General features: G+C 33.1%; 2 protein-coding genes across 2 annotated transcripts; one reads left to right on the top strand and one right to left on the bottom strand.

The window, feature by feature from the left end:
* Window positions 1–15,672: 15,672 nt before the first annotated feature.
* Window positions 15,673–17,112, top strand: LOC128172284 (uncharacterized). Its single transcript, XM_052838078.1, has 3 exons — window positions 15,673–15,859; window positions 16,020–16,151; window positions 16,295–17,112. Exon 3 carries the CDS (start codon window positions 16,357–16,359, stop codon window positions 17,110–17,112), a length of 756 nt encoding a protein of 251 aa, XP_052694038.1. The 5' UTR covers window positions 15,673–15,859; window positions 16,020–16,151; window positions 16,295–16,356.
* Window positions 17,113–20,253: 3,141 nt separating this feature from the next.
* Window positions 20,254–23,524, bottom strand: LOC128174242 (uncharacterized). The gene is made up of 5 exons (XM_052839838.1): window positions 22,763–23,524; window positions 21,766–22,452; window positions 21,114–21,275; window positions 20,778–20,928; window positions 20,254–20,429 (listed from the first exon to the last, which is right to left on the bottom strand). The coding sequence occupies exons 1-5, from the start codon at window positions 22,781–22,783 to the stop codon at window positions 20,254–20,256; spliced, it is 1,197 nt and encodes a 398-aa protein (XP_052695798.1). The 5' UTR covers window positions 22,784–23,524.
* Between the last annotated feature and the right edge of the window lie 291 nt (window positions 23,525–23,815).

Below are 23,815 nucleotides of genomic sequence, written 5' to 3'. Positions count from 1 at the left end.
TGTATACTTCAGACTTCAGAGTTAAAACATGACTTTAATATCTTTATGATGCCGATCATTGTATCATTAAAGAGGTTTAGCAGACCAACGGGTACCCGGTACATGTACTTGTACATGTAGGTTACAAGTTAGAACTATGCCTACCATTCTACCAGTTCACATAATTTTTCTAGTTTAGCAGTTATGATGTGTACTTAAATTGTCCTTGTTAATGTTTTAAATGTAATTTTTTATTCTCTTTTTTTAATCTGACTACTGGCGTGCGAGCAGTTCTCGCCGAGGACCATTTCTCGCTGGTGCACTGTTACATCATATTTTCTTATCTAATTTTATGTGTTGATAAAATGACGTAACAATGCACTGGTGAGAAATGGTACTCGGCGAGAACTGATCGCACGCCAATATTGATTAATTACAGACAAAAACTGAAGGTTGCGAGTGTTATTTTTTATTGAACAACATTGTTTAGAATAATTCTTTATATATGTGACGATCAGACCGTTTTCAATACCAGTGCCAGATAGCTCAGTTGGTAGAGCACCTGACTAGAGATTCAGGGGGCCCAGGTTGAAATCCCGGTTTGGTCCTTCATTATTTCTCCCATCCTGTTACAATATTGGTGTTGTGACCAACCCCTGGAACTAACAGGTTAACTCGATCCTGCCAGGGATGATCTTCGAGGGTGAAGATCATTTAAGGGGGAGGAATGTGACGGTCAGACTGGTTTGAATACCGGTGCCAGATACATGTAGCTCAGTTGATAGAGCACTTGACTAGAGATTAAGAGGGCGAGGTTCGAATCCCACTTTGTTCCGTCGTTATTTCTCCCATCTTTTACATATACATGTATATCAGATATATGACAGATGATTAAGGTCATCACATGTTTTGCAAGATGCAATAAGTGTTAAAAACCTTTACTTTACAACAGAATACATTTAAGTGAATATTTATGTTTTTTGTTATTATTTGGTGTGGTTTTCTTGACAGTGTCGCATAAACAATTTACCCGCTCCTAAAACACAAACTTTCTTTTTGTGGATTCAGCTTACCGCTGATTGGCTGCTGTTGCAGCAGACAAATAAGATATGCACGCACAAAACACAATGAACTTATCAGAGAATGAGTTGAGTTTATTTAAACTGTTGGAATTTGGGTATTTTTTTTAAAAATGTATACTTGTGACAAAACATATATGTGGTACATACAGATGTAGCTTTATGAAGAAAATTTTGGTTAGACCATATATACCTATCATGCAAGTAAATGATATTTACAAAAAACTTGCAATTTATGGCGCACGAAATATACGCTAGTTATTACACGTAGTATTGTTTTTAAAACATGTAATTTATAAGAAAATAAACAAAAACCCTCGCTAAATTTATTTGCCAAAAAAAAAAACACAGTAGAAATGATAAAAAATGGTATACCAGAAGCTAATACCAGTACATGTACTTTTGACGCTGTTCGGTGGGTAATATTCGTTTGTGATTTACGAATTGAAATATTGACTGTTGCACTACAAGTACGGTAATAAACTCTCTCTCTCTCTCAAACTCTCTCTCTTTCTCAATTTGATAAGTGTTTATACCTATGAAAATTTTTAATACATGTATTATATTATGACTTGATATGCAAATTTTTGATCTTGTACTGCCTAAATGTTATGTCATGTATTGGGATATGTCATACTTATTACACTGCATGGTCAGTGTATTTTTTACAGAAATACTATGCATATGTTAATGTAAACACAGCTATTACTAGTACATGTATGTAAACACAGCTAATTATTTTTTTTATTTATTTCAGCTCAAAACAGACTCTTGTTACCACATGGCTTTTACCGGTACCTGTTGATTCTTGTGGGTCAGCTCCTGAGATTAACCTGTCACCTCAATCCACATGCATATTCCTTGTGTTCTACAGACTATTTACCGGTAATTCAAATTAAATCCGATAATGCATGAACAATGATGGAACTTGAAGAAAGCATCATGCCATGTTGTGGTTTGTGTTTGATAAGAAATTATGAAAACAAAATTAAGGCTGTTTAAAGAAATTCATAATTGCTGTGAAAATTTGTTTTTCAATAAAAGTATACAATTATGATTCCTTTATTTTTTATTTCATAAAGATATTTAGATGTGTTTACATAATTGAACCCCCCCCCCCCTCTATTTAATTGTCTGCATTAAGATTACATGTAGGATATGTAAATGTACATTTGACTTTGAAATAACATCTGCTATGATAATTACTTTTGAAATGAACAAGAAACAACCTATTTCTACCTTTCTAAGGTATATATGCATAAAAAAGTAGAAAAACATGTCAAATTTGAACATTTTTCATTGAAATCAACTCTCTCTCCAGCTACCTGAGTGTGTTTGAATTTAATTCTAATTTAAGGCAGATGTCTAACTTGTAGGTTGTAACTTACTGTTTTAGCATGGTTAGAAGGAGACTAGAAATCAGAATAGGTTAGATATTCACTAAATATGATTGTTAATTAGCTTACTTTTTTCATGAAAACAAGAAATCACAAGCAGGACAGCTGTCTATTTGTTAATTAAAATGGTACAAATCATTCAATAAACAAATAAAGATCAAATTTTAGAATCATTGATGATTGTTTTCAAATATGTGTGAGAAATTACTTAGGGAAATTGCCACACGTTTCATAAAATTAGGTAAAACATTTCAAACCATTACCTTTTATGAAAATCAAAAGATTGGGGGGGGGGGGGGGTATACATGTAAGGGTATTTCTAAGTGATGTGAAGCTTTTATCATGATTATATCATGTGGGCATATGTTGTATTGAATAAGGTTTCTTTTTCAAGGTGGTTGAACAAAAGTTGACCTCTAAAAGGTCGGGCAAAGATGTTTTACTATGGAGAACCCTGTAAATCTGTGTTTACTAAAGGAAATTGGAAATGGTGGGTTCACTTAAATGGCCATATTTTTATTAAACCTCAATGGAATTGGCAATATGTGGTATTCTTTTTCTCAGAATTGCATTAGCTTTCTTATTCTAAGACAAACCGTCTTTTCATAAAAATGTTAGTGTACAAAGTTAAAGGTACAAGGAACAGTTTCGGATAAAGTACCGTCAATATTTTTGTAAAATTGAGAGTGACTGTACTTGAAGGTTTATCATTGTTGCGTAGATTCATGAAATGAATTTTAATGATTATCAATAGTTAGAGGGATGTCTCTTGTTGGAATTGGTAAGCAATATTAAGGCCCCTAATTTTAAGTACATGAGAAGCAGAAATAAATTGTGAAACTTGCGGCTATGACAGATATGTTGACTTTACAGTGAAATTGAAGGTTACAAACGGGAGGTTATATAACATGAAATGTAGATGGATGGGATATTATATGCCTATTTAGTATTTACTGGGTATGAGGACAATAGCAAGTTTATTGTGATGTATTGTTTATCGAAATAAACAATAAAATAAAGTGTAATTATATAAGTACATGTAGTTTCTTTTCAAAAATGGTCACCTAACTCCTTAGCACAGTGGGTTAGAGGGTTTACTAGGAACCTGTAAGTCATGAGTTCGAATCCCGCTGGGGTTTTTACAATTTTTACCTTTTCAAATATTTTTTAAAGCTATTTTTTGGTTAAATATTGTAAAATTTGAAAATTCTAAACCGGTGAAAATTTTTCAATTATATAGTACTTTAATCCACATTAATATCGACAGATGTCCCATACCACCTTAAAAAGGAGGGAAATCAAATTCTGCTGATGAATGGTTTTGATGACTATTCACCATGGGCAGATAGCATGGATACTATTTTAAATTAGATAAAAAGGCATGTTTATGCGGGCTCCTTCTAGTGATCACACAAAAATCCATATTTTAAGAGCATAGATATACTCTCCGTTTAGCCCCTATTTGGCTAATATTTTACCTTTACAGAGTTTATTGGTAAATTGGCGTGCAGTGACCCTGAACCAAGTCTGTCAATGTGAAGGTCATAGCAGATCTTTTTAAAATTAGTTTTAGACAGTAGATTATTTTCCAAATATGCTTAATCTTGGTCAGATTGAACAAAAGTGCATGTATGTTAGGGGGAATGAAATTGAATTAAAAGTTCTATGCCAGCTGGAAAAATTTCAAGTTATAGGTCAAGGTCAAAGCAGAATTCTCTGAAATAACATAAGCGGGGCCCTTTGAAATGTTCACCATTTCAATGTTGTCTGGTTCATAGTAATTTTACATAGAAAATATTCACAGAGGTACAGTAAAGTAAACTTTACATCGATAAGTTTCTGACAATTAATGACGCAACGAGCACACAGTACGAAAGGTCAACCCTTTGAAAAGCAGTGAAGAGGAAAAGTTGCTCAGAATTATGTTTTAAACAAAATTGATTTTTTACATAAATTTTAATTTTGCATTCTTGGTTAAGAAAAAAGATGTTAGTTCAAGGTAAAGTAAACTTGTACCTAAAATGAAGTCAAATTTGTTAAGTCGTACTTAAACACATTGTTTTTTTTTGTTAAGTCGTTCTTAAAATGGTTAAGGGTTTTTGGTTAAGTCGTACTTAAAAACATTCGGATTATGTTAAGTTGTACCAAGAATCATTCAATTTTTTTTTTATCTTTTTGTACTTAGGTTTCTTTGTTACTAGATTAAGAACTCTGCTTCTTAGACGTACTTCTAGCGTTGCTTTCGACATTAAAGGAAAACCCACTCGTTGCTTTGCAACGAGCTTTGCTCTAGTTATTATTAGGGTCTTCCGTTTTCAACGGAAGACCCTCTTGTTATTCTTCGGTTTCTTTTTATTATTATTATTATTCTTTTTCTTTTCTTCTGACTCCTTTTTTGCCTCATAACTCAAAAGATTTTTAACCGATTTTGATGAAATTTTCAGAGATTTTTGCAAGTTGGCGTCCCTCAAAAATGTAAAAGTTTTAAAGAGAACGTCACCTCCGTTTTGACGTGACGTCATTTTTAAAAATTTCAAAAAGTCATTTTGTCCCGGACTTTTCTCAAAAACGCTTTAAGATAGAGGCTTGAAATTTTGAATGGTTATGATTTGATCGATTTACCTCTGTAATAAGGCTGGAAATGAAAATCTATCACTTCCGGTCGAAACCGGAAGTAAAACAAATTTTTTGAAAAAATGAATTTTCTGATTTAATCAAAAATGTATATGTGTTTTGTAGAGCTTATTAAGCTGAATCTAACACTGAAAGCCGTTTTAAAATCGGACAATGCATTACAGAGATATCGGGGTTTAAAAATTGATTTTTCCGGAAATTTTGATTCCGCGTCCTTGGTTTAAAAAATAGCGTAATGTTCAAAGTAATATTAACTTGTTCCAAAAATAATTGTTAAGTCGTACTTGGACACATTCGGATTTTTTTTGTTAAGTCGTTCTTGAAATCAGAAAGGTTTTTGTTAAGTCGTTCTTAAAATCATTCGGATTTTGTTAAGTCGTACCAGGAATAATTCGATTTTTTTCATCTTTTTATTTTAGTTACTCTTGTTATTGGTTAAAGAGCTCTGCTTCTTACAGGAACTTCCAGCTTTACTTTCAACATTAACGGAAGACCCACTCGTTGCTTTGCAACGAGCTTTGCTCTAGTTCTTTTTATTTTTTTTTCTGACTCCTTTTCGGCTTTATAACTCAAAAAGTTTACAACCGATTTTGATGAAATTTTCAGAGGTTGTGTGCAACTATAATACCTCAAAGTTTGTGAAGTTTCTTTGAAAACGTCACTTCCGTTTTTACGTTACGTCATTTTTAAAATTTTCAAAAAGTCATTTTGTCCGCGGCGTTTCTCAAAAACGCTTTAAGACAGAGGCTTGAAATTTTCAATGGTTATGATTTAATCGATTTACATCTGTAATAAGGCTGGAAATGAAAATCTGTCACTTCCGGTCGAAACCGGAAGGGAATCAAATTTTTCGAAAAAATGAATTTTCTGATCAAATCAAAAATGAATATGTGTTTTATAGAACTTATTAAGCTGAATCTAACACTGAAAGCCGTTTTAAAATCGGACGATGCATTACAGAGATATACAAGTTCAAAAAATGATTTTTCCGGAAATTTTGATTCCGCGTTTTTGGTTAAGAAATTAGTATCAAGTTCTTGGTTAAATTAACTTGTACCTAAAAAGTAATTGTTAAGTCGTTCTGTAACACATTCGGATTTTTTTTGTTAAGTCGTTCTTGAAATCAGAAAGGTTTTTGTTAAGTCGTACTTAAAATCATTCGGATTTTGTTAAGTCGTACCAGGAATAATTCGATTTTTCATCTTTTTATTTTAGTTGCTCTTGTTATTGGTTTAAGAGCTCTGCTTCTTACAGGAACTTCCAGCTTTACTTCCGACATTAACGGAAGACCCACTCGTTGCTTTGCAACGAGCTTTGCTCTAGTTCTTATTATTATTATTCTTTTTATTTTTTTTCCAACTCAAATATTTCAAAAACGCTTGCATCGATTGTTTTAAAATTTACAGGTGTAATGTGTATCTAAAGGATCTCTATGATATGAAAAAATTATTTGATGACGTCATCAATTTCGTCAGATATTGACGTTTTTCACGTTTTAAAAAGTGATTTTGTCCGGAGCTTTTCTCATTTTTGATTTAAGATAAAGCTATGAGATTTACAGAGAAGGTAGAACAATCGTTTTACTTATGACATAAGGCTGGAAACTCAATTCGGCCACTTCCGGTCGAAACCGGAAGCAAAACCAATTTTTTTGAATTTTCATGTTTTTCAATTTTTAAAATTTTACGTACGTATCTTACAGTAATTTTTATGCTGAGTTCAAAACTGAAATCCGTTTTTGAATCGGACGATGCATTACAGAGATATCGGGGTTTAAAAATTGATTTTTCCGGAAATTTTGATTCTGCGTCCTTGGTTTAAAAAATAGCGTTTTGTTTAAAGTGAAATTAACTCGTACCAAAAATAATTGCTTAGTCGTACTTAAACACATTCGGATTTTTTTGTTAAGTCGTTCTTGAAATCAGAAAGGTTTTTGTTAAGTCGTACTTAAAATGATTCGGATATTGTTAAGTCGTACCAGGAATAATTCGATTGTTTTCATCTTTTTACTTTAGTTACTTTTGTTATTGGTTTAGGAGCTCTGCTTCTTACAGGAACTTCCAGCTTTACATCCGACATTAACGGAAGACCCACTCGTTGCTTTGCAACGAGCTTTGCTCTAGTTGTATTTTATTTTTTAAAAATCCTATATGCGAAAGAAGATAAATGAACATCGATGCACCAGAATGAATGCGCTCAATTCCTCAAATTAAAAACATTGAAAAATTTAGTAGGCTTTCTCCATTATAAACGATTGTCGTTTACCAGGCATGAATTCATTTCGTATGATGTTCCATTTCCTTACTCACTTCATTGATGAATAAACTTAACTGAAAAATGTTGTCAAATATGTGAAAGAGTTATAATTCAAATCCATGTATTGGCAGTCATGTCGCTCTATTCTACCAAAGGCTCACCCATTATTTTCATTTTATTGGTGAAAAAAAACCAACAGATGTCTACAAACAAAGATGATTTTCCGTTGCAATATTTTTAAGAACATCGATAATGCTTTTATCTTCATAATAATAATGTGTCAGGACTATTGAAACTGTTTAAAAGACGTCGTTTTCATTTACTTGTGTTCGAAAAACTATGAACAATTTGTGTAGATTTTATGCAATTCATCGTTGAAGAAGGGACACCAGAAAGTAGTTACAGCATATCATCCTTTTAGCAAGACATTTCTATTGATCAACCAAAATTTCAGCGTCAATCGTAGAATTATAAGAAAAATACATCGCTTGGTGCGAGTCATGTTTTTGTTCACATGATTTTATTACATTCAACTTTAAGATTTTTAAATCTGGTATTTCCTATTCAGCATAGCTGCATTTAAAATATAAATGAACTAAAGCATGACCTCAGCTTTGTGTACAAACATACAATAGCATTGCGCTCAAAGCTCTGTATCTTGCTTATAACTAGAAGCTTTACTCTCAGGTTAGTAAATATAAATTTGTTAACAATTAAAACTATAGAAAAATGCACTAAAACAAAGAAAAAACACAATTCATGTTTCATCATATATATACTTTTATATTTCTAGCAGCGAGAATAATCTCCGTTTAGATTGAAATTGCTGAGCATCTTAATAAAACATGTTACATTAATCAACCATTACGTAGAGATCGTACTGAATTACATGTACCAACATAATGAATAGTATTCTATAAAATGTTGTTAGTGCGTCAGATTTTGTGCAGGTACATTTAAACAGTCAGCTGTCTGATTAACCGGTCTACACGTTAAAAATTTAAATTCGAAAATAAAGACGGTTCCTCTCAAGTTAAACTAAACATGCTAAACGAAAATCAAAGCAAGCTAAAACCACCGTCACAAATTAAAATGTCAACGCATTGAAATATTTAACCTCAATTTACTTCACCTAAACGGCACAAATATATTTTGAATGTTTCAAATATTCCCTTCACACGTTAACTGCTGCACAACAACCAAATTCATCTCCGTTCAACTTCAAGATGGCTGCTTCTAACATAGACTGGTTTTCGATATATGAAATATCAAGCCCGAAGTTAAACTAACTGACCTCCATCTTCTCTGTCTTATTATATATACTCAAATTTGAAATAGAATTAGCCCTTAAATTTTGCAATTTATATTTTCCTTCCCATAAGGAGGATTTATGCTAAACTACGTTGAATTTGACTCAGTAGTTCTTGAGAAGAAGAATTTTAAATATGCACCCCCTTTTTCTACTCTTTCGAGGTTTTCTCCGCTTTGAATAAAGGTCATTCTTTGTTTTCTGCAATTTATATTCCCCTTCCCATAACGATGCTTCTGGCCAAATTTCTCTGAAATTGGCCGAGCGGTTTGAGAGATGTTCAAAATGTAAAACATTAACAGACGGACAGATAGACAGACAGACGGACGGACAGACGGATGACGGACAAAATGTAATCAGAATAGTTCACCTGAGCTTGCACCTCAGGTGAGCTAACAAAAAAAACCCAAAAAACAAATGCCTGCAGGATTTAGATGTCAATTTTTAATTGTTACTACAGATAACACAGGGCTTTCTAACATACCGATTTTGAAGAAAGAGGTCAGTAATCATCCGGGTAACCTGAAATAAAAAAAATAGTATTGAATTTAAAACCTACAAGATACAAAAATACGTAAAAGGTAGATGCTTAGATTTTATTATGCCTATTGTTGATGAGGTTAGCGATGTTGCCCAAAGGTCTCTTGTTTGTATATAATGTGTCCGACAATTTTCGATTGTGATTATACTTTTTGCATGATACATACAAAATTCTCCAGGTCTAAATTCGACGCATTGTCATATTGGTATGTTACAATTTGGTTTTTTTTTAATAGCAACATCAAAAACGATAAACCTTAATTATTATGATTTTATTTGTCTTACAGAGCATTTTATTTTTAAATATGATGTACGTGTTTCCCCTTCATGTGTAAATAAACGTTTTAAGCGCATAAAAATTCACAATGTTTCATATGTATAAAATAACTTATGAAAGTCATATTGTTAAAGTTTCAATTCAGTCGAAGCATTTCTGACCGTTTTATCGCCAAATATGAACGATCAATGCTAGGAAACAGTGCCAAAAAATTTAATATCGATGTACATTTATGTATTGGAGACCGGGTCGACATAAAGTTTGTTTGCACGCAGGAACATCTCCGATTAAGACCATGAGGTTCTTAAAAGCTGCTGGAGATAGCCGACATGTGTCGTGGACAATAATTTACAAATGACATAAGTGGTTAAAGACAGAAAGGCTAATATTTTGGATGACGAAAGAACTCCCTATACATCCTGGATTTTGCACCTATATCATTTTCTCACCAGAGGTCGCGCTTCGCAAATGAATGCGTCTTAATAAATGCATCACAATGAACTCAGACATTCAAGAAACAAAGTTCCGTATTTTATTCATCCAACATTTGTCAAATCTGAAATAATACAACGTAGACCATTTGTTTGGTCTTAGGACCGTATTAAAATTATATCTCATGCCCCATTCCTTTCAATTTACACATTGCCTTACGTTCTTTTAATAGCAAATAGCATTATCATCATGAGAGATAATACAAATCAAATTAATTCTTTTAAGACCTTGTAAATAAATGATGAGTGAAAAATCTGTGTCTATGCAAACAAGTCATACTTTATCATTTAAGCTCTGTCCCGAGTTTTTGCTTCCACCACTTTTTGCTTGATATTTCAAAAATAGTAAATACCTTTGTGCTCAAACTACGTTCATCCACTAATATGAAAATGTCCAGATTATCTGTTTTGAAACGCCCCCTCTATTACTTCAGGTTTCAATACACATCCAAAAATTGAAAGTCTACGGAGATTTTGCCATTAATAAGCCCTGATGATGATGTTAAAAAATTGCGCGATGTATTCCGAGTTTATTCTAAATGAAGAAAAGATGTAAACATTTCCCAATACAAATCTCCGTAAGAAAATTGTTTTCGTTCCTGTGAAATTTTATGAGTGAAAAGGGATAATTGTTCAATGAAGATATCTTGGATAGATTCCCTTCCATCGATTTCAATTGTTTCACAGGTATGTGTATTTTTATTAAAAATCATCAAAAATTGATGGAAGCAATAACTTGGGACAGTCTATAGTCTAGATATTATTTTATACTTAACCTAAACCTATAGAGTTTTCTTTTCGTTTTCTTCCTTCCCTTCCTTCCCCACATTATTATATCTCAATCGTTTTGTCGTTTGACTATCCCTCCTACTACAGATCTCCTTAGTTTACTACTGACACTCATATTCTGTGAATTTCAAACGAGGATGTTGGTATAAACTACCGAAAGTTAGTACAATGGTGACGTTACAAATAGAAACTAACATATGAAACTCAAAGCGTTGATCATAACTGTTTGTGTAATCCACAACTGAATACCGCTCCGTTTATACCTTTTAGATTACTAAAGATTAGTTTGTTGATAATATAAAAATTGTTATTATATAATAACGAATAGGGTGGTAAGATTTACCAAGGAATGTCATTTTTCTTATATATCTGTGTATATATAGTTTCATATTTGCTGCAATAATACTTACCGGAGTCATCTGTACACCTGTAACATTCACGTTAATAAGGAAAACTGAGACAAGTAGCAGGAAGATGAACTTCATCTAAAATATATCATTCATTTACAAATAATAAAATCCGATGACCATTGAATATATTTCCAGTTTTGAAATGATATTGAAAGAAACGTTATCTTATTATCAACATATTTGTTTGTCCTAGACATTGTTAAAAAATCATTTTCATATTAAGAATGCATGATTTTTAAACCACAATTCAAGGAATTAATATTACACATGACTTTACAAATGTTAGACAGATGTATAACCGATTAAACTGATAAAAATGAAACATTTGTAAAAAAAAAAAAAAAAAAAAAAAAAAAAAAAAAAAAAAGGTCACTGTTTTAATGACATGTAGCGTTTGCTTGTATTTAACTATATGAATATACCTCTTCAAAAATATTAAGAATGAATTTTAATATTATATTAAGCAAACGCAACAAATCACAAGTAACACGTTTTCAAAATTAAAAACTCTAACTTAGAAAATATTTAGTTGTTCTGCATGCAAGAAAAATTTGGTCATTAAGGGCACTGGTAAAAATATAATATAGATTACGAACAGAGAGAAAAAAATATCCACTAGTCCATGATGATTTGATATAATCCAGTTTACTGTATTAATATGTCTTTCAATTGTTACAAAAATAGGGTAGTACAAAACACCTGTAAAATTAATGATTTGACAAACATGTCTAAAGAAAAGTTAATTTAATTTCCGCATCTTAAAAGAATGATTCAAATTAAACCATTCAATTATTCAAGGCAGAACAAAAATTGAAGTTTATCGTATTTTGATTATTTTGAAACCTACATTTGAATGATTTATTTCTTTTCTATGTAATTTGATCTTCTGCAGTACAGACAACACATAACACATGTTTTCCTCGTGCCCGGCGGTCTAAACTCAAACGCAGTTTCAGACGGTGTCTCAGGGTTGAACGGCGTACCCGACGGTAGGGTGGTTCAGCACGTTCAAAACAAAACCCTGCAGTTTCGACGATCGATTACAGGTGAACAAAAGTAATGGAGTGAAACATAAGTTATCTTCCTCGCCTAAAAACAATTGATTGCTACAAACAATTTTATATCATAATAATAATAAACCAATTTAATAACAGATAGGTTTATATTTTTTTGTCGTTTTTTTAAATTTCATTACTTGACGCATATTCGCTATCCAAGGGTTTACGATCCGCTCCTCTCCTCTACAACCCTTGGCGGATTTAGTTCTCATTTCGTAGCTTCACCTATCTACATTTGATTGGACGCAGTGGCTAACCCCTGCATCCAATCAAAAAGTGTTTTACGTTCGACCACGTGCAGGAAAAGAGAATGTGTAAATAACTAGTCTAAATCTTCTGAACTCTTATATTTATGTTCAAAAAAAGAGTCTTGATTGAGAATTGTGTGCAACAATGGCGGTGTGCAGGCTTTTCCATGAGGTTTTGCCTGTGAAAAAAAGCAGATCTCATCTCAACTTACAGAAGTTTTAGGTTATACTCCACGAGATGATGATGGCTTATCGAAGTACCTTTGAGGGTTTTGATTTTCTAAATTGAACAAATTGTCAAAGATCGAATTTGACTTGAAACACAAAGTGCAGACAATGAATGTCGAAAAGTCGTCGCTACTGAAGAGTTTACGGGACAAATATGTATCTTTCAATGCTGCAATACAGTCCCCGCGACGTCAACAGTTCGATACTTCAGAGTCGGTTCCGAGGAATCCTAAACTCCTAGACTCCAGGAAGCGCATAACTTACCATTCCCCTACACCAAGGAAATGCAAGAAACCTTTGATGTTTACACCCAAGAAAACGACTGAACGAACAATTTTGCCAAAAAGAACTGTAACAGAAAAAAAGAAATCTGCAGACCCCCAACCAAAGCGAGTTAATGTGAAATTGTTATCACCAAGTAAAGTCAAGGTATATCCATATAATATACATGTATTCATAGTTTACTTATTCAAGATTATTTTTCCTTTAAAATAATAAATATGCTAGTTGTTTTTTAAGGAATATTTTAAGTGATTATAGATATGTAAATACCGGGCACGTAGCATAGGGGGTAGGTGGCTAACCCCCCACTTTTTTGGGCAACAAAGATTTTTTTTTAATATACATATATAAATTTGAATTTGGAGCCACTGTGCTCCAGGAAAGTTATTTCCTTGCTAGGAAACTGCTGTAGTGAAAATCGTGCTACATTTTCAGAAAACACTTTGAATGTTGGAATTCAGAAGAGAGCACCACTTCTTCATGGGATTTTACAGTATGTCGTCAAAGGATCTGATTTGGGAACAGTTGTTACAGGTGCCATCGCATTGAAGTTCCGCACTAGCTTTTATCTGCTTTTCATCATGTAGGAGCACAGATTTTGGACCATGGTGGTGCAACAGATGAGGTATTCTTCATTATCCATAACAGTTAAATCTGCTTGGTCCGATTTCATATCAAATTGTACATACGCTTTTAAATGATTTTTTTGTTAAACAGGTGTAAAATAGTAAGCATCAAAGAAGTTTTCTCTTAAGCCATATTTCAATCGGAAAATGATATACAAAGTTGGTTTACAAAACAAACTTTATATAAAAGGGTGTGATATGATTTCGCCTCTTATTAAGACTCGCCCCACGAAGTCTAGGCGGGTATGCTTGTATCACGAACTTGACATTCGCTCTAATTAAAGGAAATAATACTTCAAACGTATTTTTGTAAATCAAGAATAAACCATTGTACATCTTTAACTAATCTTTCCAGAAATTGTTGTGTTTAAAGCAATGCATAATATATGGATATATAAACCCAGTCAATCGGGGGGCGAAATCAAATGGTTCCCTTTTCTTAACAAGCCTATAATGCATTTTTAGTGTTCCCATACAGATATTTTATTTATTTACTTCAAATATTTTTATATTTGAAAAGAGGACGATTCTGCTGGTGAAAATAGGTGAACGTCTAAAAGTTGTTTAGATAGATTGTTTGTATAGAAAATTATTTGGTACTGTAATAGCCAAAAAAAACCAAAAACCAAGCAGCTTTAAAGAAGATAAAATGTACATGTATTAATTAGCTCACATACATTGCTTCTTTGATAATTTGTGGACAGTCACCTGTCCAAATGTTCTAATATGTGTTGTTTAAGCTTTATATTTCATGTTGTGTTCATTTAAACAGTATAACCATTGTACATACAATTATTTACTTGCAGACAATAGATACATCAGGCAAGATGGGCATTTGCGTTTCCTCTTCTGCAGCATCCAAACACAAGAAACAACTACTTGAGCGACAAGCAGAAAATATCGAAAGTTTGATGCTGAGAGAAAAAAACAGGTATGTCTCATGTGCAGTGTAGTGATATTATTGGGGACAACATCGACATAAGTAGAAATCCTTCACAAATGAGTAAAGACAGGCGGATGAAAAGCTGGCATTGGTTTTTGCTTGTCGTTTTGAATAAACGAGTTCTAAACACAGAACTAGATGATTCGCAACCAATAGTCGAGATCAGTTCAGTAGAGAACAGTACATTTGTTCCGAAATTCAATGACTGTAACACATTGGATAGGAATTTCATTTTCCACATCATGCATATCCTCCTAAATTATATTCGTTGCTTGGAATAGTATAAGAACTGTTTGCCCAAGTTTATATCACATCTTCACTTGGAAGAATTATCCAGAAAATCAGATTTTGCCATACTTGACCTTTTAGATATAAATGAGAACAACGCTGAAGATATAATCAGCATCTTAGAGAATATCCATACTAATTACATACCAGGAACAGATGATGATAATCCATCAGTTATTAAAAAAAAGGTTTTTGGTGGTGATGAATTAACAAATGAAATAGTATATTCGGCACAGCTTGCCATGTTAAATGGCCAGACAGATTTTGAGAGACTTGCTGGGAGTTGTCCACAGGCCAGAGGGCTTGCATCGAATGATGAACCTGCTCTTGGTATTTCATTGAGAAGTCTGTCTATCTATCTATCTAGATAGATAGATAGATAGATAGATAGATAGATAGATAGATAGATAGATAGATAGATAGATAGATAATAAAATGTATTCGAATTTGAATTTACAAAGGTCAAAAGTGAAAATTTTGTTTCCTGTGACATAATTAACCTAATTAATTATGGCTGACTGAAAATAGTATTTAGTTAATCTATCAGAATATATTTTTTTTTATTGCGGAATGTTTTCCAAATTGACGGACACAATGTGGTGGTTTAATATTAATGTTAATCATATCAAATTACCTTCCTAGCTATCCAACTTTAAAATTTAGGATCCAGTTACGGGAAACAAAGATTTTATTAATGATGGCCAAAGGATTATTAATGTGGTAAAATGAAGTGATTCTGTTTTATGATAATAATCAATAGGAATTTTTAATTCAATTGCATAGACAATCCTTAAAGTGCATATTTTTTCTTCATGGTCAAGAATTGGGCCATATTGATCATAGTAAGGTCAAGAAATTTTTGACAACATTTAATTTTCATAGTCCTTACACTTTTGTTTGCAGTTCATATATCAGACATTCAACAAAACTTCATCTGCGCATGATAAAGGAAGTGTTTGTCACCTAAGAAATTTTGTCGGTAGAATTGATGTCCACGGATCTGAAGAAGTAATTCAGAAGTACAGGTAATTAACCGTAAAAAAGAGATTATCCATACAGAAATAATCTAAATCTCTTTTTGTGATTTACCCAAGACGTACTAAATTCTTTAATTCAGAGCCCATTACTCTTTCATGGAGGATTGCCTGTATTCCTATATTGTTTGAGCTTGCATGCATCTTTTAGATTTGCCGGACATTGACGCAATACCCAGCATTTATCAACCTCTCTTCGATATTCTTCCTGAAGAACAGCAATTGAATTACATTGCCAAATTTGCCAAAGATATTTTAGACATATACATAAAGATTACTGATGGTAATTTGAAGTTAATTTACTTTAATATCTTGTATTTTCAGTAAATGTTATTCTACTTCAGTCATGATTTAAACAGGTTATATTGAAACTTTATCCTTACATGTACGTGCATGTATATATCAAATGTTTTTCCTTTTTTGCAGAAGTCCTGTTCATTTCAGAAAGAACTTCAGCATTAGACACACAGACCAGACAATTATAGGACATGTACGATACCAGACAACAGAAATATTTATGTGAAGCATGCACCAAGAAATTCAAAACAATTGGAGGCTTGCAAAGACATCTACGGAAAGAACATGATTGGGTTTTTATGGAGGAAGTCACAAACAGTTCATCCAAAAAGGATCACATTGCACTATACCGGGCCTCGTTCATGGAATGTTCTCTGCTTTTGCGGGACAAAAATGATGACGCATACAAGATGGGTGACGAAGAGAGAATTCTAAGAAATTCAAAGTTCCAAATGCTTTTATCCCGCATTGGTAACCATGGGAAGTATCAACTCTGGTTGTTTCGGTTTATGGCATACTGCTTTTCCTTACTGACACCGAGAATGGTGTATGAATACATTTGGAATTACACTGCAAACCTGCACAGTAATTTAGGACACAATATACCAAATGATAACATTGTAGAATTGCTAGTGCAGGCAGTTAAGAAGAAAGTTCGTGCTGAGGGAGCTAATGCCACCTATGAAAATGTTCGATCTAGAAACACAAAGAATATGCAAGAAGAATGTAAGAAAGGGAGAGGAGGAACAAGAAGACCAGAGCCATCAAAAGTTAATGATATCACTCCTATGGTAAAGGAGCTGCAGTCTGCTGAAATATTTGACTACATATTAGGGCGCGAGTTTAATAAATTTCCGGGATTTTCTAAAGTCTCTCGGATCAAAGTTACAGACCTACATAAATGGTTAACAGACAATAAAGAGAGACATTCTTATGAGACATTGTAATTTTTTGAAAAACTTTCCACTTGAAAAGAAGAATGCAATTTATTTTACTCCAAACATACCAAAATTGGTTGATATGTTTTATGAAAGCTATAAACATTTCATAAAACTTTAAAACTTGTTATCAGTCAACTTTTTGACTTGATACATTTCCAAAGTTATTTGCCATTTTCCATATGACAAAGCTCACTTAAGTGTACTTATTAAACATACAATTAACCAAATTATTTTTTTTTAATTTTAATTTCTTTTGTTTACTGTGCATATATGATTTTATTTATTTAAGAAGGCTGGGTGGTCTTGGTCAGTTGTAGAATATTTTACCAGAAAGGACTTGGTTCACTTCCCTTACAAATTGGCCCTCTTTCAAATTCGCTAATTTTTTTACAATATCGACTCAACAACGTGTAGAATAATAATTTATCAAAATAAATTTAGTCAGACATTTAGTCACCCCACACAAGGTTGTTGAATATAGCATGGTTACGCTATCGTTACGTCGCATATTTGTAACGTCATGACGTCACATATCTTTAAGACCTGGGCAATTTAAGAAAGTGGAATGTTATATTAATCCATACTTAATTTGAAATAAGATTCATTTTGTTTCCAAATTAACAGTTCACAGTTTAATTTTTTTATTTCAATAATTTAAATTTTAAAGACTTATCAGCCAAAAAGTCGGGATAAGTATCCAGAACTAACAAAAGAATCAAAATAACACAGACCTCCATCAAATCTTTTCTATCAAGTCAACAACAGTTTGTTGGGGTTATTTTTATTAATATTTAAACAAGTTAAATTTAACAATTTTCAAGACTCGCAATCAAAAAACATTATTCCATATTATATTGATTCTGTTTTTAGAAAAATACAGCTATAAATGGAATCTTTGTTAAAGCACAATGTCATTTTTATTTAATCAAAGAACTTCTTTTGGGTTTTTTTCCGCCGAGAATAACAGAAGTTTTCTTGTGGTTGATGGATGTTCAACTGCCAACAGAAAGATTTGGAACTTATGGCGCATGTTTGGTTCAAGTCATTAAAACATTTGAGAGACATTCTTACTAAAATACTAGTTGCACATGCAAGTCAAACTTCACAAAATTCTTGATATATATCAATGATTTTAAGTACTTTTATTTCAAATAAGCCCAAATCAAGATCAGATAGACAATATATTTACATGCCTATACTGTCGAATCATTAGAATTCGTGGTGGCTCAATTTTCGTGGTATTCGTGGGTAACCCTTGCCCACGAATTTACATCCTCAATGAAAACTAATTATCAAAGATTTAGTTTACCTACTCAAACTGATAACTGACACATCAACGAAATTACATCCCCACAAATAAGCGAAAAATCCACAATCAACGAAAATTGGCCCCCACGAAATTAAATGATTTCACAGTATGTTTTTTTGAACATGCTCAAAAGAAAAACCAGTACCTATGCCAAAAAGCATTTTAAAGTTTAATTTATCTTATACTGTATACAGTCTTTTTTCAATGTGATACATGAGCCAAATAAATATGAAATTCGTACCTCTGGTCAAGATATGAGGTTTGATAGACAAATGGACAAACAGTCGGTCTACATGTATATGTTGCTCTGAAGTCAACAATGTAATATAACAAAATAATCCATGAAATCTAAAAGTGATTATTCTTTAAATATTTCCAACAAAGTGCGGAATGAAAATGAAAGGCTAGGCCTTATGAAGTGTTTAATTTTCTCAGCGCATGTAACATATCCAATGTACCTTTTAAGGTACAATTCTGAGTAAACTGGCACATATCGCTACAAAATGAGTGATCATGGTGATAGCAAAGATAAATTAAACATGCTTCATCCCCCCAAAAACATATTCAATAAAGATGATCAAATCATTTGTAATTTCTAACCAATTGTAAAATAATTTAATTAACATGCTTACAAAAAGCTGTCTTGTTGAATTTTAAAAAGTCTAAATAAATTCATATTATTCGATTTCTTCACTGTCTAGCAAAACTACTATGAGGAAACAACCTTGGGGGATGAAATAAATATTTTATGCATAAAACTGAGGATTAAACAAGCTCCAGGGTATCAAGAAAATTATCACTGTACAAATAAATTATTTAGTTGAAATGTGCGTGTTTAAAGAAAAACTACAAAGAAAGTTTATACTACTACAATTTTTTTCTCTGTAACACACACACAACATTAATTAAAAAAAAATCATACCTCTATGAAAAATGACAATAACAAACTGTCAGAATGTTGACAAAATTAATTTGGTAATTAAACAGTTTACTTTCAAGAGTAATACCATAATTAGTGCAATTCCAATTTAAATACATGTACTGGGTAACTGCATCAGATATTTTGAGTACATGAATTACACAAAAAAAAAATTAATTGACATTGATTAAACTTATAGCATATCTATACATATGGTTGGCCAATTTCCGCTTTAGACATAAAACCACACTAGCTAATTTACTTGAAAAAAAAACTGTTGTTTACATCTGGGGCAGATTATTTCTGCATGCATCCAACATTAAACTCACACAAAAGTTTTCATGTAAATCCGCTTCCCTAAATGAATTAAGGTTAATATTAATTCAGTCTACTTAAACAAAATAGACTGCAGAATATTATAACAATAACTGAATAGATCATAATAAAAATTGAGGCAATTGGCAATGCAGGTAGCATGTATATACATGTATGGTACACATTTATATCTATGAAGAACAGGCAGCCTATTGTTCATTCAAGCACTCTGAGGAATCATCCTCTGATTCTGACTCATCAATTGCATCTGGAATAACAGCTGCATCATCAATGAACTTGCTCCAGTCCCTTACAGATCTTAAGGACTCTATGTCACGTCCTAAACCAATATACCATAAAACTGCGGCAATGTGGGCACACATACCCACTACTCTTGCCACAGCACGACATCTACAATACCATCCAATCACGCTTCCCTCATCATATCGTATCCAAAGAAGGTAAGACTTTGAGGAAATATGCCGGCTCCTAATCTTGACTCTTATCAAGGACGGGTCTTCTTTATGAACCATGATATCACATCCATTCCCAAAGTGTTCCTCTGCGTAACTACTAGCAAGCTCCACTTGATATGTGCCACATGTCAACTCTCGAAGTTGATCTTCATCAAGACGAGGAAAACCTGAAGCTCGTCAGGGTGTTTCCAGATCGCTGAGCGGGTATCCAGTTTCCTTTCTTCTACTTCCTCTTTTAGTTGATTGATTTGTCTGGACAGGTACTGCATCTTAGCTGCTACAAGAGAGTCTTCCTCAGTGCAACCTAAAGATAATTCATGAAATGTAATATACATGTACATGTAACAAAAAACTAAGAGACCCAAGGATCTAACAGCGTGGGTCCCAACAAACACTGAATATAGCATACTCTACAATTGATACACACAATTAAAGATGAAACAAAATAAACTGATAGGTGATTTATTTTTATACCCAAAACCAAGTAAAATCGAATGATCAGGGATAAACAAAATACTGTAATACACTCACATTTTTTCACTAGCATCATGTACACTTAACAATATTATACTTGTAGTGACTTAATTAAGTGACTTAAATATAAAGAAGTTCCATTATTCATGCCTATCATTTTCAAAGCATATATACATACCAGTTGACAAAGGTGGAAAGTACTTGTTTGATATTCCACACACAATCTTGATGAAGTCACTAATGAATGGCACCTGGGACGAAGGAAGGACACGGTCAAAAAACTTCCACCTCTTTATCCTCGCATTAGCAGATTCTACCACCCAGCGTATCTGTAAAATAAATAATAAAAGAGATCAACTCTATGTGAATATACTAATATATAGCAACTCTCTCTTTCTCTCTCTCTTGCTCTCTCTCTTAATTCTCCTCCCCTCTCTCTCTCTCTCTCTCTCTCTCTCTCTCTCCTGATTCTTTCTTATTAAATTAGAATAATGCTGTATATAGTATACCTTACCTTGGTCACTAAACGGCTTGTACTTGCATCTGCTGTTGACATTTGCTTTTCACCTTTCTTCATAAATGCAGGCATGGCAGATACTAATCCAAGGTCTTCAAGTAATGTCAAGGAATCCCGAAAGCCTCTGTCTACAACAAACACATCTCTCTCTTCGATCCACTTCAACACATCTTTGTTAGTCTTCATGATATGGCTCAAGATTGCAGCATCATTGTTCTTCGCTACATATGGTCCAAGAACAGAGAGGTAATAGCCACTAGTTGTTACAACAATCATTGGCTTCACCAATGGACGACCCTTATGCATGCTATATGATTTCATTTGAAAGGCAAAGTTCATACTTTTTTGTATATAAATGTATGTGCCGTCTAAAACAAGAATGGCTTGGGTGCCAGTACCACCAAAAAGAGACTGCTAATGGCCTGGTATGCTTATTTATAACATCCTCTCTGGAGATGTGCTGAAACCCAACATTGTTTGGTACAAATGTCTCCATCAGTGTTCTCCTCACTACCGAGATGGCGCGACGAATGCTTGACTTTGAAACATTTAATAGTGTTGACAGCACTTCATTGGACAGACCACATCTCATCTTAAGAAGAAAAATTCCAAGGCTGGTTCTAACACTGCGAGTGGATGTGTTCTTTACCTTTCCATCTACAGCTGATAGCAGATCATCAAAGGAGACTTTATTTATTCCAGTGAGGTTGACATACTCTTGGTCACTCAATGCATTTGGATCATCAAAGTCTATTCTTTTCCCTCCATATAGCAGAGCAATCCCCCTTAGATACATAAGCATATCAACAATAGATGTCCTGTTAAGTGTAGATGTTTCTGAAAATGAAGAATTTTTTTCTAGTGCCTCTTCAGTGAATCCTCCATTGGGGAGATGACGTGTGCAGCATCTTGAACCTGGCGGAATCAATACTAAAACAGAGTGACGTTCATTTGATGACACCACAACCAACTTTGGCCCAGGTTTTCTGCAGATGAAGCAGCTGGAATGACTGGAAGATGTGGAGGGCACTGTCAGGGTTACTGATGGAGGACTGTGAATGGCAGCATTCCTAGCATTAATTTGCTTCCTCTCTGGAGGAGAGAAGGGAGCTGTGTCTCTTAACTCATGCTCCAAGTTTTGTTGTTCACTTTTCCTCCGCTTAAGATGAGAATGTACCTTCACTCGACACAAACTACACAACACCTCATCCTCAGACACATCGCCTACAGTCCACTTCTGGAGACCTAGTCGTTGTGCAGCTGTGACAGTACATCGATCTCTCTGGTTTGTTCGTTTCTTACAGCAAACACAAGGATATTCTCTTTTCCTCATATGCTATTAAATATAATAAGCAGTAAATTAATTAATTTGTGCACCACTATAATAAGCAAGTTTACCAACGTCTGTTGATAAATATGTAAGCAGATGTACTAATAATTATATAATGCATTAATTATGATTAATGATAAATATTGGCAAGATTGTATATAACCAATGGGCCACAGCAACTCAGTTGGTCATGCAATTTAATTGGCTTGCTGTATTTTTGATACTTTTTCTTCTTATATTTTTTTTCTTCAATAATGGCCTAATTACCCTTTAGATTTTTTTTTTACAAAAAATAATTATATTAATAATATCCTACCTTAAAGAGTTCTTTTCCCATGCCTAGGTGAAACTATTGTACCCTAGTTGTTGTGGCAGTCATATCTTTCTTAGGCCATGGTCATGTATTGAATAAACTTGAATCTACAATACCCAATATTGCACTTTATAATTCATAAATATAATGAACCAAATAAACAGTTTATTTTTTTTTTTTTCATTTTCTATGTAATTTTTGATCATTGTCAAACTTTCCTTTAATCGCCTAACCTACCAGGGGCCAAGATTAAAGCAAATTTAAGTTTAGATGTATTTTTTGAAGTGTCTCATACATTAACATTATGTACATTCACATGTTAAAATGCTCACACAATTAATATACATGACTCAATATGGGACATCATAGACAATACAATATTAAAACTTCATAATATTTTGTCTTTTCATTCGTTAATACATATAGCTATTAAAAAGATAATTTGTATCAAGTGTTCTAACAGCTACGTACCGGTAAACACACGTACAGATATGACATAATATATATAGCAAATATATCCAGATAAAATTCTAGTTTTAACAGTTTAAAGCTGTAAAATAACTTGTAACCTTAAAAACAAATTATCTATTGGACAATAAACATGAGTATATTTTTCATCACATACCAAAGTTCGTATAAAAGTAGTTCCGCAAATCTATTTTATAAAGTTGGCTACCTAAATTCAATACGCCTAGTAAATCTATTTATAGTAACAGGTACTTTCCAATTGTTTATAGGGAATCACACGGTGCATGTGTGAAATGCGCTATATACCTCTCATAATGAACAAATTATAAAAAATATTACCAAACGTCCATTGATAAACTGTGATCAAGTCCACAAATTCACAACTGACGACGAAAATTGTCCACTATTGTTATAGGCCTACCCAAACTGCTACTGGCGTACCAGTACTGTACGAGTGCATATCGATATACATGTACATCTGTAACCTTCAAATTGACCATTAAAAATGCATGTATATGTAAACATACTGAATAAAATATTCTATTTAATGAGTGTATTAATTACACAATGTAGGTGGATTACTAAATA

The sequence above is a fragment of the Crassostrea angulata genome, chromosome 2 (assembly GCF_025612915.1).
Source record: "Crassostrea angulata isolate pt1a10 chromosome 2, ASM2561291v2, whole genome shotgun sequence".
In the NCBI taxonomy this organism is placed as follows: Eukaryota; Metazoa; Mollusca; class Bivalvia; order Ostreida; family Ostreidae; genus Magallana; species Magallana angulata.
This window is presented reverse-complemented; position numbering and strand designations above follow the sequence as displayed.

Coding starts and splice junctions, on each gene's coding strand:
- LOC128172284 (XM_052838078.1), top strand. CDS start 16,357: ATGTACGATACCAGACAACAGAAATATTTATGTGAAGCATGCACCAAG.
- LOC128174242 (XM_052839838.1), bottom strand. CDS start 22,783: ATGGGAAAAGAACTCTTTAAG. Junction 22,453..22,762: donor TGGGAAAAGAACTCTTTAAG/GTAGGATATTAT, acceptor TATATTTAATAG/CATATGAGGAAAAGAGAATA. Junction 21,276..21,765: donor TATCAGCTGTAGATGGAAAG/GTAAAGAACACA, acceptor GATGTGTTGAAG/TGGATCGAAGAGAGAGATGT.